The following is a 14,089-nucleotide window of genomic DNA, read 5'->3' as shown; positions in this document are numbered from 1 at the left end:
CAGGTGAAGCATTCTATGCTTGCCTAATTTGCTTATGGTATTACCCTATATGTTCAAATCATGTATCTATTTTGATCTGACCTTATTATACAATATGAAATGTTTCTGCCAAACTGCTTTCCAGATTTCCCATCAGTTTTTGTCAGTGAGTTCTTGTCCCCAAAGATGGAATTTTTGTATTTGTCAAACATTAGATTCCTATGGTCATAACCTGCTATTGTGTACCCAATGTATTCCACTCATTTGCCACTCTATCTCTTAGTACCATAAAGTTTTGTTTTTTTATGATTACTGCTTTATAATATGGATTGAGATATGGTACAGCTAGGCCACTTCCCTTACAATTTTTGTTTCATTAATCCTTTGATATTCTTGACCTTTTGTTCTTCCAGATGAATTTTGTTATTATTTTTCCTAGCCCTATAAAATAATTTTTAGTGGTCTGATATTGCACTAAATAAGTAAATTAATTTAGGTAGAATTGTCATTTTTATAATATTGGCACAGCCTACTAATGAGCAATTAATATTTTTTCCAGTTACTCAGATCTGACTATTGGTCAAAAATATTTTTTGTAATTGCATTCATATAGTTCCTGAGTTTGTCTTGGCAGGCAGATTCTGAAGTATTTTATATTGTCAACTGTTGATTTAATTGGAATTTCTCTTTCTATCTCTTTCTGCTGGGCTTTATTGGTAGTACATAGAAATAATGATGTTTTATGTGGGTTTATTTTATATCCTGTAACTTTGCTAAAGGTGTTAATTATTTCAACTAGTTTTTTAGTTGATTCTCTAGGATTCTCCAAGTATAACAACATCTCATCTGCAAAGAGTGATAGTTTTATTTCTTCATTGCCTATTCTATTTCCTTTTCTTTCTTTTTTCCCCCCTCATTGCTGTAGCTCACATGCAATATTGAGTAATAATGGTGATAATGGATATCTTTGCTTCATTCCTGATCTTATTGGGAAGGCTTCTAGCTTATGCCCATTATAGATAATGCTTGCTGATGTTTTTAGATAAATATTACTTTTTATTTTAAGGAAAGTCCCATTTAGTCTTTTGCTTTTTAGAGTTTTAAATAGGAATGACTATTGTATTTTATCAAAAGCCTTTTCCATATCTATTGAGATACTCATGTGATTTTTTTTTTTAGTTTTCTAATCAATATGGTCAGTTATGCTGATAATTTTCCCAATTTTGAATCAACCAACATTCCTGGTATAAATTTCTCCTGGACATAATTTATTATCTCTGTGATGTATTGCTAGTGTTTTATTTAAAAATTTTGTATCAGTATTCAGTAGGGAAATTGGTTGATAGTTTTCTTTCTTTGTTTTTGCTTTTCCTGGTTTAGGTAACAGCACCATATTTGTGTCATAAAAGTAATTTATTAGGACTTCTTCTTGGCCTATTTTCCAAATTGTCTATATAGTAATTAATTGTTTTTTAAATGTTTGGTAGAATTTATTTATGAATCCACTTGATCCTGAGAATTCATTCTGAGGGAGTTCATTGTTGATTTATTAAATTTCTTTTTCTAAGATGGGATTATTTAGGAGTTCTTTTCCTGTTTGGTTAATCTGGGTAATTTATATTGTTATAAATACTATGAATTTCACTTAGATCCTCAGAGATCCTTAAACAAAGCTATACCCTTCACTAAAATCCTACTCCTCTACCCTACTGTGGTGTGGGCAGGCTCTCTAATCCAATGCAGTTGGAGTAACAACTTTGGCAATGCAGTTGGATTAACAATTTAGATATGGTCTGGACAAGGAGCACCCTTCCAACTCTGAAGTTCTGTGATTATGGTTTTTTCCCTTCTTTAATTCTGAATATTGAAAGAAAACATTGCAAATGGAGTCAGAAGACAAGGGTTCATATTCTGTATTTCTAGCTTTGCCATTTCCTAGGTGTGTGACTTTAGGCAATTCTCTTATGCTAAACCTCAGTTTCTTTTTTTTTTTTTCAGAATAAGATAATGGGAAGAGGTAATAGTATTTCTATTAGCTACATCACAGTTTTCCTTTTGAGAAGAGTACATTGAAAACCCTTAAAGGTATAAAATGAGATACTGTATTATTTATAAATGCTTTCAGGATATTGGCTTCACTGAATCTCAGACTAAATTCTGTATGGGTTTGTTTTCGCCTCAATTGCTTTTTGCTATTTTATAAGTCAACAGTGCTCCCAGGCTATTAATGTTCTGTAATATTTTATAAATGAGTGTATATCCTCAGTCAAAGCTGTTTTTCGTTTTTGTGTCTTTCTGCTTTGACAAAATTATCAGGTGTTTGCTGGCTGAGCCCATCTTTTGGTGTTGTTATTGCAGTGACTTTTGCATTGTTCTAATGCAAATGGTGGCAGGTAAAATTTCAGACACTGACTCTTTTTTCCTGTTTTTCATATTTTGAGGGTTCATTTAAACAAGTCAGTTTAGAGTGGCTGTAACTGCATGTAGTGTTTTTTTTTTCATCCAATTCAATGAAACTTTTTCTTATGAGATATGCACTTTGGCCTTTGCTCCAACCAGTTAATGTTTCAGCTGCACACAATTGGCTGATTCTGAAAGGACTGCTCTATTGGTAATCAATTGTTTTCAATGTATTCAATATTTAAAATATATTCAATAAGATATGGCTGATATATTCTAAAAAATTATGTACTTTGGGGTTCTCCATGGCTGTAGTCTCCTGAGTCTTCAAAGTATTCAGGGTGTTTGAACGCACATTTCTAGTCACCTTGGATTTCTTTCATTTCTTAATGCCAAACCACATTTTCGAGCAGCCCTTATTGCCTTTTCCTTTACTCATGTAACAAAGTTAAGGATATACTGATCTCATTTGGAGAATCTCATCAGGTTCATCATAGAGTGTTTCTTTTTCTTTATATTTTATCTTTTCTATTGGTGCCTAAGGTACAGTTCTCCTACTGGTATTATCTGTTTAGGTTTACTTATAATCATAGAATGATGAAGTGATAAAATGGTCCTCTTTTGGTGGAGTAGAAGGAGCACTGTATTTGGAGTCCAAGGTCATGTGTTTGAATCAGATGCAGCATGTTGGACTTACAGTAGGGAATACATGGGTTCATATCCCACTTCTGACACTAGCTACATGCTCATGGCTCTATGGTCACTTTTTTTTTTTTCAATTCTTGATAAGTTTGATTAAGTTTTGTAGCATTCTTTTGTTTTGTTTTGTTTTTGAAAATTTTATTTATTCAATTTAGAATATTTCCCCCTGATTACAAGAATCATGTTCTTTCCCTCCCATCCTCCCAACCCCACCCGTAGCCAGCATGCAATTCCACTGGGTTTTACATGTATCCTTGATCAGAACCTATTTCCATATTATTGTCCTTTGCACTAGGGTGATCATTAAGAGTCTACATCCCCAATCATATCCCCATTGACCCATGTGGTCAAGCAGTTATTTTTCTTCTGTGTTTCCATTCCCACAGTTTTTCCTCTGAATGTGGATAGTGTTCTTTCTCATAATCCCTCAGAATTGTTCTGGATCATTGCATTGCCACTGATGGAGAAGTCCATTACATTCAATTGTACCACAGTGTATCAGTCTCTGTGTACAATGTTTTCCTGGTTCTGCTCCTTTTGCTCTGCATTAATTCCTGGAGGTTGTTCCAGTCCCCATGGAATTCCTCCATTTCATTATACCTTTGAGCACAATAGTATTCCATCACCAACATATACCACGATTTGTTCATCTGTTCTCCAATCAAAGGCCATCCCCACATTTTCCATTTTTTGCCACCACCAAGAGTGCAGCTATGAATATTCTTGTGTCTTTTTCCTTATGATCTCTTTGAGGTATAAACCCCACAATGGTATGGCTGGATCAAAGGGCAGTCTTTTAGCACCCTTTGGGCCTAGTTCCAAATTGTCCTACAGAATGGTTGGATCAATTCACAACTCCATCAACAATGCATTAGTGTCCCTATTTTGCCACATCCCCGCCAACATTTATTACTTTTCCTTGCTGTCATGTTAACCAATCTGTTAGGTGTGAAGTGGTACCTCAGAATTGTTTTGATTTGCATCTCTCTGATTATAAGAGATTTAGAGCACTTTTTCATGTGCTTATTGATAGTTTTGATTTCTTTATCTGAAAATTGCCTATTCATTGCTTTTGTTTATTTGTGCATGTGTCATTATCTGCCACCATTGCTCTGAAAGGTGAAGGCTTCTTGACAGCAGAGATATTTTCAATTTTGCCATTGTGTTTCTTGAACCTAGTATGGTGCCTAGTCTAACCATGAGTGCTTAATTAGCAAGAGCTTATTGAATTGAATCAGATGGCTTTCCTAGCAGTCTGATCTGCTGGTTAGTGAATGACCTAATACATGTGTAAGTCCAGGAATCCTGTGATTCAAGAGTGCTGAGATGGATGATGTGTCCCTACCCTACATAAGCAGTTTTGCTTAATTTGGTCAGTTACTGGTAAGTCCAGTGGTGACTTCTTTGGGCAAACGATGACACTGGAGGAGTATTCCCCAGACTGTCAGCAGACTGAGATGATCTTCAGTTTACTCTGTTTTTCTGTAATGAGCATAGTTTTTTTTTTTTACATGTTGTCTTGTCCCATTAGAATGTGAGGTTCTTGAGGGCAGAGTCTATTTTTTTCTTCCTTAGTGTCCCCAGCACTTAACACAGCTCCTGGCATATAGCAAATGCTTAATAAATGCTTATTGAATTGACTTCTCCCCATAAATCTCTCATAAAGACACTGCTTAACATGCTCAAAGTCTTTTTGTGTTCCTTTAAGTCATGGAGAACAGGGATTTGGATTGTCTCGTTGATGATATCTCTTACTTTTGCTAAATACCTGTCCAAATTCCTTTTCTGGTCAGATGTCCTTGATAATGCCTTTGATATCACTTTTTTTATGTGTCATCCTTAGTATGCTTGAGCCTATTTCTATTTACCATGGATCTTTCCATTGTCCTTTGGTTACCTGCAAATGAGATTCTTGTGTTCCATGATTCATAACCATAAAGCATCACTTCAAGAATATTGGTGTGGAAAAGAGGAGCTTTTGCTGCAGTTAATAGACTGGGATAATCTTTTTCCTTATGACCTCTTTGGGGTATAAACCCAGCAGTGCTATGGCTGGATCAAAGGGAAGAGAGTCTTTTAGTGACCTTTGGGCATAGTTCCAAATTGCCCTCCAGAATGGTTGGATCAATTCACAACTCCACCAGCAATGCATTAATGTTCCAATTTTGTCACATCCCCTCCAACATTTATTACTTTCCTTTGCTATCATGTTTGGCTCTATGGTCTTAAGAATCCCAACTCTGCTATTTACTACCTGTGTGACTGTGACAACTCATTTAACTGCTCTAATGTTTGTTTCCTCTTTATGAATATGAAGAAGTTAGGTCAGATCCTCTAATAGTTTATAAAATGAGGGGCAGTCTATAAAGTTCTATATATTTTTTAAAACTCTTACTTTCTGTTTTAGTAACATCTCTTAGAAGGGTAAGGGCTAGGCAAACAGGGTTAAGGGACTTGGGACTTGTTCAGGGTCACACAGCTAGGAAGTGTCTAAAACCAGATTTGAACCCAGATTCTCCTGACTCCAGATGTGGCACTCTATCCACTGTGCTACCTAGCTGCCCTGACTCCACTCATTTTTGAATCCTATGTTGAGTATATTACCTAATCTTTCAGTTATATGTACCTGAGGCAGAAGCTTATATTTTGGGCATTATTCATCAAATCAAGAGCAGCATAATGCGAAGGAAAGAGTCTTGGAGACAGGAGAAATCTGGATCTGAGTCTGACTCTGCTCTTTACTACTCATGAGACCCTGAAGAAAATCACTTAACTGTTCTGAGCTTTGGATTTCCTCACACTTAAAATATCTTTATATAATGGTATGCCATCATAAAAATATCTGTAATACCTATTTGACATGGTTGTTATGAGGAAAGTACATGATCTCCCTTAACGTACTATATGAATATAGCAATCAAGTCCAATTTGGTGTGAGCATTAGTATCTTTCTTACCTCATCAAGCTATTAAATGTATAATTTCTTCATCCTGAGCCAAGGCTGCTTAGGACTAGAAACCAGTCTCCAGTATGCTATTAAATCCTGTTTCCAGTGAGCCATCCATAGCTGAGATCAGCAGCAGACATTTTCTGAAGGTATAAGTTTGAAGGAACCTTGGAGGCCACCTAGGACAACTCTCTTGTTTTACAGTTGAGGAAATGGAGGCGTAGAGAGCTCGAGTGACATGCCCAAGGTAATAGGTAGTCAGTACTAAGCTAGGATTATTTCCACTCTGTCTTTCCCCTCTCAAATGCTGTGACTATATAGATCAGAACTCCCCTCCCTGATTAGTGCTCCTCCATGAGTGATGTTCTTCTATTAGAATGTAGACTCTTTGAGGTAGGGACTGTTTTGTCTTTCTTTTGTGTTCGTACTCCCTGCACCTAGCATATTGCTTCACACACAGTAGATGCTTAATAAATACTTATTAGTTGATTGATCTTACTTTGATTCTAGGATGTGCTTTCCATTGCCATTATAAGCTAATTTTCTGTATTTATCCCTATTTTCTCTAAAGGAAGAATTTAGTTTTTCAACAAGAGGTTTATGAACTTGGGCTAGAAAATACATCTTTATTTTCACCAACCTTTAGTTTTCTTTGTAATCCTATTAATTTTACTTTTTTGAATTTAACAACTTTATGTTAAGGAATCCTATAACCTTCATTAGACTGCTAAAGGGGTTTGTGTCACAAATAAGGTAAACCCCTTATGTCAAAAGTCTTAGTCTTTGTTTTATGGCATCATGCACTTTACCTCTTTTATTTTTCACCAGTATTATTTTGAATTGGAGAGTTTGGTGGGAAGGAAAAATTAATTTCCTTAATCTACATAAAATATCACTGGAAGATATAGCTTAATACAAGGACAACTTGTTCAAAATTTTTTTTAACCAATCTTTTTGCTCTTTAACCTATCTCTGGGACCTTGTATAAATCACTTCACTTCTCTAGACCTGATTTTCTGCTATTGTAGCATGAAGGGGGTTGGATTAGATTCTCTAATACTTGCCAATTCTTCATTTTAGCTTGCTCCAGATGATGCTTGGCGTTGTCCACACTGTAAGCAGCTGCAGCAAGGGAGCATAACATTAAGCTTGTGGACCTTGCCTGATGTGCTTATTATACATCTGAAGAGATTTCGACAGGTAAGGGCATCCTCTGCGGGATAGGAAGAACCCCAGTGACAAATTCTAAGTTTTGGGTACCATCTACTAACTGGCTTTCCTATGGTGAAATGGTGCCCCCAAATGGCCCTGTTATGCATAGCCCACAACTCCACCTTTGCCTCTCATTATTACCCAAATCAACATTGAACACCCTGACCTCTCTACAAGTTTACACGTTTTATTTCATGTTGCAGTTGCTTTGATATTCTTTAGTGTTTATTTTATTAATATATTTCCAAATGCTCAGCTTATGGTTTGGGGTATGTGTGAAGTTAGTGGAAGGTAGCACCAGTAGAATCCAAGTAATTGAGATCAGAAGTAATAGATTAGAGACACAGATAATTACGATTGCCCTTCATATAAGGTATGGCTGCTAGCTCTCATTCCTTCTATCAGTTCTTAGAAGTATTATTGTCTGCAGAGAAAAATTTGTCATATACTTGCCTGATATACAAAATTCAACTATTCCAGTAGAATATAAGTTCCTTGAAAGCGGTTCCTCTTTTGCTTTGCTGTTGTATCCCTTGTGCCTAGTACGGTGCTTGCGCATAGTAAATGTTTTCCACTTTTAAAACCTTTTAGGAAAGGTGTTTTTTTTAGTTACAAAAGAACTTATGTTGGTATCACCTGGGAAATGCAGCAGCTATAATCAATACAATCATGACAAGAGATGACTCATTAAGAGAATAGACTGATGGAGTTGGCATATGGTTGCTTAATAAATATATTTGAAATGAAGGTGATGTAAAAACAACAGATAACCACTGATTTCTTTTTGGAAAAGTTTCTAAATGACAATTTCATTGAAATAGTACTGTTTATGAAATAGTTTATATGAAATAATACCACTTCAGGGGCATCAAAGGCCAGTTTTTATGGCTTGTCCTGGGAAACCCAAGCATAATTAATTTTTTTAATGGAGAGATTTATTCTAGATTCTAAACAGCTGACTTATAAATTGTTGGAACACAGCCTGCTTGTTAATGAGAAGTTGGGGCTTATTTGTAGCATGAATCCTTTATATCTGCACTGCTAGGGGGAAACAGAACCTGTACATGTTCATTTCTCTTTTCTTTGAGATGTGATGCTGTTCTTAGAAATGAGAAACCATGGGGGTAGGGGGATAGATTGTTAGAGATGAGGTCAAGAAGACATGGGTTTGAATCTTGCCTTGGACATCTGCAAGATATTTATCTCATCTAAGTTTCAGTTTTCCCATCTGTAGAGGGATATAACAATAATACCTACCTCCCACAGTTGATGAATTTTAAATGAAATGGAAAGTATAAATCTTAAAGTTCTGCATAAATACAAGCTATAATTATTGGAAGGTAGCTATAATGTTGATGTTAGAGAGTAGCCTTGAGGGGTGAGTGGGTCTAAGTTCTATCTCTGACACATGCTGGCCATTTGATTTATCATCTCTATGCCCTGAGAAGTCTGCATTGTGTCCAAAGGTATCTAGGGTCCTGCTCCACTGTGGAGCTTATCTGGGCCCACCATCTTTGTTAAGGGACAGTCTGTTTTGCCATTGCTTCCTAACCTCCTCAGGACACTGCTGTCTGCCATGCTGTGGATTGAGAGCAATATCTCTCTATTAAAATGTTCATTGAGAGAACACTTATATTTCAAAGGCTTCCTCTACAACCTACATTAAAAAGGAGATAGCAGCTAACATAACAAAAATGACAATCCTACCCAAACATTTACTTATTTAGTGTCATACCCATCGAACTACCAAAAAACTTTTTTTATTGAATTAGAAAAAACATAACAAAGTTCATTTGGAATAACAAAAGATAAAGATTATCCAGGGAAATAATGGAAAAAAATGTGAAGGAAGGTGGCCTAATAGTACCAAATCTCAAACTATATTATAAAACAGTAGTCATCAAAAAAATATGGTACTGGCTAAGAGAAAGAAAGGAGGATCAGTGGAATAGACTTGGGGTAAGTGACCTCAGCAAGACAATCTATGATAAACCCCCAAAATCCCAGCTTTAGGGACAAAAATGCACTATTTGACAAAAAACTGCTGGGAAAAGTGGAAGACAGTATGGGAGAGATTAGGTTTAGATCAACATCTTACACCCTACACCAAGATAAACTCAGAATAGGTGAATGACTTGAACATAAAGAAGGAAACTCTAAGTAAATTATGTGAACACAGAATAGCATACTTGTCAGACCTTTAGGAAGGGAAAGATTTTAAAACCAAGCAAGACTTAGAAAGAGTCATAAAATATAAAATAAATAATTTTGACTATATCAAATTAAAAAGTTTTTGTACAAACATTGAACCAATGCAACCAAAATTAGAAGGGAAGCAACAAATTGGGGGGAAATCTTCATAACAAAAACCTCTGACAAAGGTCTAATTGTTCAAATTTATAAAGAACTAAATCAATTGTACTAAAAAAAATCAAGTCATTCCCCAATTGATAAATGGGCAAGGGACATGAATAGGCAATTTTAGATAATCAAAACTATTAATAAGCACATGAAAAAGTGTTCTAAATCTCTAATAATCAGAGAAATGCAAATCAAAACAACTCTGAGGCACCATCTCACATCTAGCAGATGGCAAATGAAAGTAATGAATGTTGGAGAGGATGTGGCAAAATTGGGACATTAATGCATTGCTGGTGGAGTTGTGAATTAATCCAACCACTCTGGAGGGCAATTTGGAATTATGCCCAAAATATGCTAAAAGACTGCTTGCCCTTTGATCGAGCCATAGCACTGCTGGGTTTGTACCCCAAAGATATAATAAGAAAAAAAAAAAACTTGTATAAGAATATTCATAGCTGTGCTGTTTGTGGTGGCAAAAAATTGGGAAATGAGGGGATGCCCCTGAATTGGGGAATGGCTGAACAAATTGTGGTATATGGTGGTAATGGAATACTATTGTGCCCAAAGGAATAATGAACTGGAGGAATTCCATATGAACTGAAACGGCCTCCAGGAATTGTTGCAGAATGAAGGGAGCAGAACCAGGAAAACATTGTACACAGAGACTGACACATTGTGGTACAATCGAATGTAATGGACTACTTTATTAGACACAATGCAGTGATTCAGAACAATTCAGAGGGACTATTGAGAAAAAACACTATCCACATTCAGAGGAAAAACTGTGGGAGTAGAAACACTGAAGAAAAACAACTGCTTGACCACATGGGTCAATGGGGATATGATTGGGGATATAGACTAAATGATCACCCTAATGCAGACAATGACAATATGGAAATAGGTTTTGATCAATGACACATGTAAAGCCCAATGGAATTGCGTGCCAGCTATGGAAAGGAGTGGTGGAGGGGAGGGGAAGAACATGATTCTTGTAACTAAGGAAAAATATTCTAAATTGACTATTTAAATAAAAATTTCAAAAAAAATTAAAATGAGATAGCACTTGAAATTGACAATAAAGTAAGTTATTCAGTTACTAAACAAGCATTTATAAAGCTCTGTCTGTATAAAGCCCTGTCCTTAGTGCTGAAGTCAGTTGGTTGATATCCTGATTCAGTAGATTTTGGGGTCAGATGGCCTTGTCTTTGAATCCTGCCTTGGCCACTCACTGACCAGTGTGAAGTTCAGGTTCATTTTCCTCATATGTTATGAGTAAGAGGATTTGGCCACATGGTCTCTGAGGTCCCCTTCAGCTTTAAAATCTAGAATCCTATGATCAAACCACTGCCCTGATTTCTTAAATAAGAGAGTTGAATACGCACCAAGCAAAATTGGCTGTTTTACTTAAGCTTGCTTTAAGTGATCACCATTATTGTAACTTGTTTTCCTTGAAATAGGAGGGTGACAGGCGAATGAAGCTCCAGAACATGGTAAAATTCCCTCTGACAGGCCTGGATATGACACCTCATGTTGTAAAACGGAGCCAGAGTAGCTGGAGCCTCCCATCTCATTGGTCCCCATGGAGGCGTCCTTATGGACTAGGGAGAGATCCTGAGGACTACATCTATGATCTTTATGCTGTGTGTAATCACCATGGGACCATGCAAGGGGGACATTATACAGGTAATCATGCAAGTCTGCAATTTGAAAAGTTGTATTGCTTTTCTGATGATCTCTCATATTTTTATCTTGCTGGTAGCAGAGTTTCTCGGTGTTTTGTGAACCTTGCTTCTTCTGTCAGCAACCAGGTGAAACTGAACATCTGTGGTAGCAATCACATCTGCACATGTCCATGAATAAAATGAATGAAAATCCCTTTTTCTTTCCCTGATCTGAGCATCAAACAGCTATAATAACATCTTATTTATCTGACATCATTAAAAAATTAGGATAGTCAGATTGACTATTAGGCTACCTAATTTGCAACACCAGGATGAAGTTTTAACTGTATTCATCCTAGGGTTCACATGGTAATGGTAGGACTATGGATAAATAAAATTAGTTTAATATTAAATCAAAATTTATTTTTAAAAGTAAAATTAATAGAAATGAATGAATGAAAAAGCATTTGTTAAATGCTTACTATATGCTATGCCAAGTCCTGGGGTATAAGTACAAAAGAAGATATTTCCTACCCCTAAGAAGCTTCTACTCTAATGGGAAGACAATGCATATAATGTATAGGTATTCACAGAGAGGGTTGTTTTTCTTTCTTGAAAAGTTATAGGAATGACTAGTGGAGCCAAAGGGGAGTAGATTGACATGCCCTTTCCAGCAGCAGTGGTGGTATGGAATGTATTTGATTCCAGAGCTAGAAAGTGGGGTGTGGGCACGGGGTACAGAGTGATGGGTATATATGTAGAAAAGAAAAGGGCTGATGAAAAAAGATGGCTACGGTGTAAGTAATAATGATTTTGCTAATCAATCAATAAATGGATAAATAATTAAAAAATAGGGATCTTGACAAGGAAAATTTTAAAATATGGGAATAGGATGAAGTCATTGCCATTGTCTTGACTGCTACTGGAACTGTCCAGAAGATGCTTTCTGTGAGCCTACAGAATATGAGACTCAATCATGGGGTCTTTTTTTCAGTTACAAAAAGCAGCTACTTTATCCAGCAACAACTTGTCCTACAACCATGTTTATCTGAGTGCCATTAAAAAAGATGACAATGATATGGCAATCATAATATCTTATTTATGTAGTGCTTTATTATTTTCAGAATGTGTTCAAAATGCAAGCATTTTCCTCCTTATTTTATAGGTGAAGGAACCTCAGAGAAATGTCTACTTGCATGAAGTCACATGGCCATTAGAAATAGAACTTTAGTCTTTTAACTCTTCTTTTTTTAAAACCCTTACCTTCCATTTTAGAATCAATACTTTGTAAGAACAAAGAACAGTAAGGATTAGGCAATGGGGGTTAAATGACTTGCCCAGGGTCACATACCTAGGAAGGGTCTGAGGCCAGATTTGAACCTAGGACCTCCTGTCTCTAGGTCTGGCTCTCAATCCACTGAGCTCCCCAGTTCTCCTCCAGTCTTTTAGTTCTTAATCCTGTGTTGTTTCCCATATATTGATCAAGTGCCTCCTACTATGTGCTAACCACTGTGCTAAATGCTGGGGATACAAAGAAAGCAAAAAAAAAAAAGAAAATCCCTGGCTTCAAGGAGCTTACAATTTAATCAGGGAGATAAGTCAGCAAATATATACGAACTACAATTTGTATAAATTAGAATTGATTAATTGAGTGAAGGCATTAGAATTAAAAAGCATTTAGAGACTCCCTTTAATAAGGCAGGATTTTCCCATTCTTTTTGTCCTGCCTTATCACCCTGTTAGATTATGTAAAATACTTTAAAGTGAATTCTAGGATTTTTTTCCTTTGGAAAGAAGTTGAACCAGATGATAGCTAAGATCTTTTCCAAATCGTTAATTTTTAAGTGTCCTTTGAGCCCCAATTTTTGGAATTTGAACTTACACATCTCATAGACTTCTTGAAACTTGGAGCTGGAAAGGACCTAAGAGAAGATTTTATAAGTGAGGAAAATGAGGCTAGGAGAAATATCTGACATAAAGCAGTTTACTTAAGCATGAGTATGATTAGCTTCAGATGGTCACTCTTTTGTTATGCTTTGTATTTTAGAAGTTTGCATTCATTGCTGTCTTACTTCACATCTTCATGGTGTTAAACTCATTTCAGTGGTTTCTGCAGCAGAACCTCTGGTGCTAGTTTTAGGGATATGATAGGGATTGAAGAAATGGCTCTTTTAGCTAGTATCCTAAAAAACTCCATTATTCATATCCAGAAAAAAGCCTCAAATACCTATACCTATTGGCCTCTCTGAATAGAAGAGTATGACTTGAGATAGGGGACTTTGAGTATGGAACACTGCATATAATTTCAGAAGTTTTCAATGAGTAGTTTTATTCAACTGTTTTTGCTCTTTTTAAAAAAATAATTTTTAAAATAAGCAATAGCTATCTGGGAGGGATAAAAGGGAGGCATAGACTGTAGATGATGTAAAGCCAAAAAATATCAGTAAGAATCTTAGTAAGAATTTTAAAAGTATGAATGAATCTTCCGCTATTCTTTAATATGTGTGTGGGAAGAGACGTATAGGGGGAAAGACAAGAAAAATTCTGTACTCCTTAACTTCTGAAATCCTTAATGAGGTCTTTAATTATTGAAGTGATCCCAATGACTACTTTTCAAAAGAAATGACCCCAACTTTTAATATAGTTCCCAGGCCAATAAAATTATTTAGAATTTTTGAGTGCTGTGGAAAATTTTTCAAGAAAAAAGAAGATATTCATTAAGGCCCTCAAGGAAAAATTTAAACAATGATATTGTATTGCAATGTAAAGCATCTCCCAACCTCAAAGCTCTCCTAAATGTTAAGAATGAGGGCAGAAATATTAACTG

At 36.0% G+C, this 14,089-nt stretch overlaps 1 protein-coding gene across 1 annotated transcript in view; it reads left to right on the top strand.

Annotated features, from left to right (window-relative positions):
• Positions 1–14,089, top strand: part of USP31 (ubiquitin specific peptidase 31) — a 155,228-nt gene that overhangs the window by 122,476 nt on the left and 18,663 nt on the right. The window contains exons 12-13 of the mRNA XM_001377847.4: positions 7,109–7,228; positions 11,059–11,284. Of these exons, the coding sequence (XP_001377884.2) occupies positions 7,109–7,228; positions 11,059–11,284 (346 nt within the window). The remainder of the gene's footprint in view (positions 1–7,108; positions 7,229–11,058; positions 11,285–14,089) is intronic.

This window comes from Monodelphis domestica, chromosome 7 (assembly GCF_027887165.1).
Source record: "Monodelphis domestica isolate mMonDom1 chromosome 7, mMonDom1.pri, whole genome shotgun sequence".
Classification (NCBI taxonomy): domain Eukaryota; kingdom Metazoa; phylum Chordata; class Mammalia; order Didelphimorphia; family Didelphidae; genus Monodelphis; species Monodelphis domestica.
This window is presented reverse-complemented; position numbering and strand designations above follow the sequence as displayed.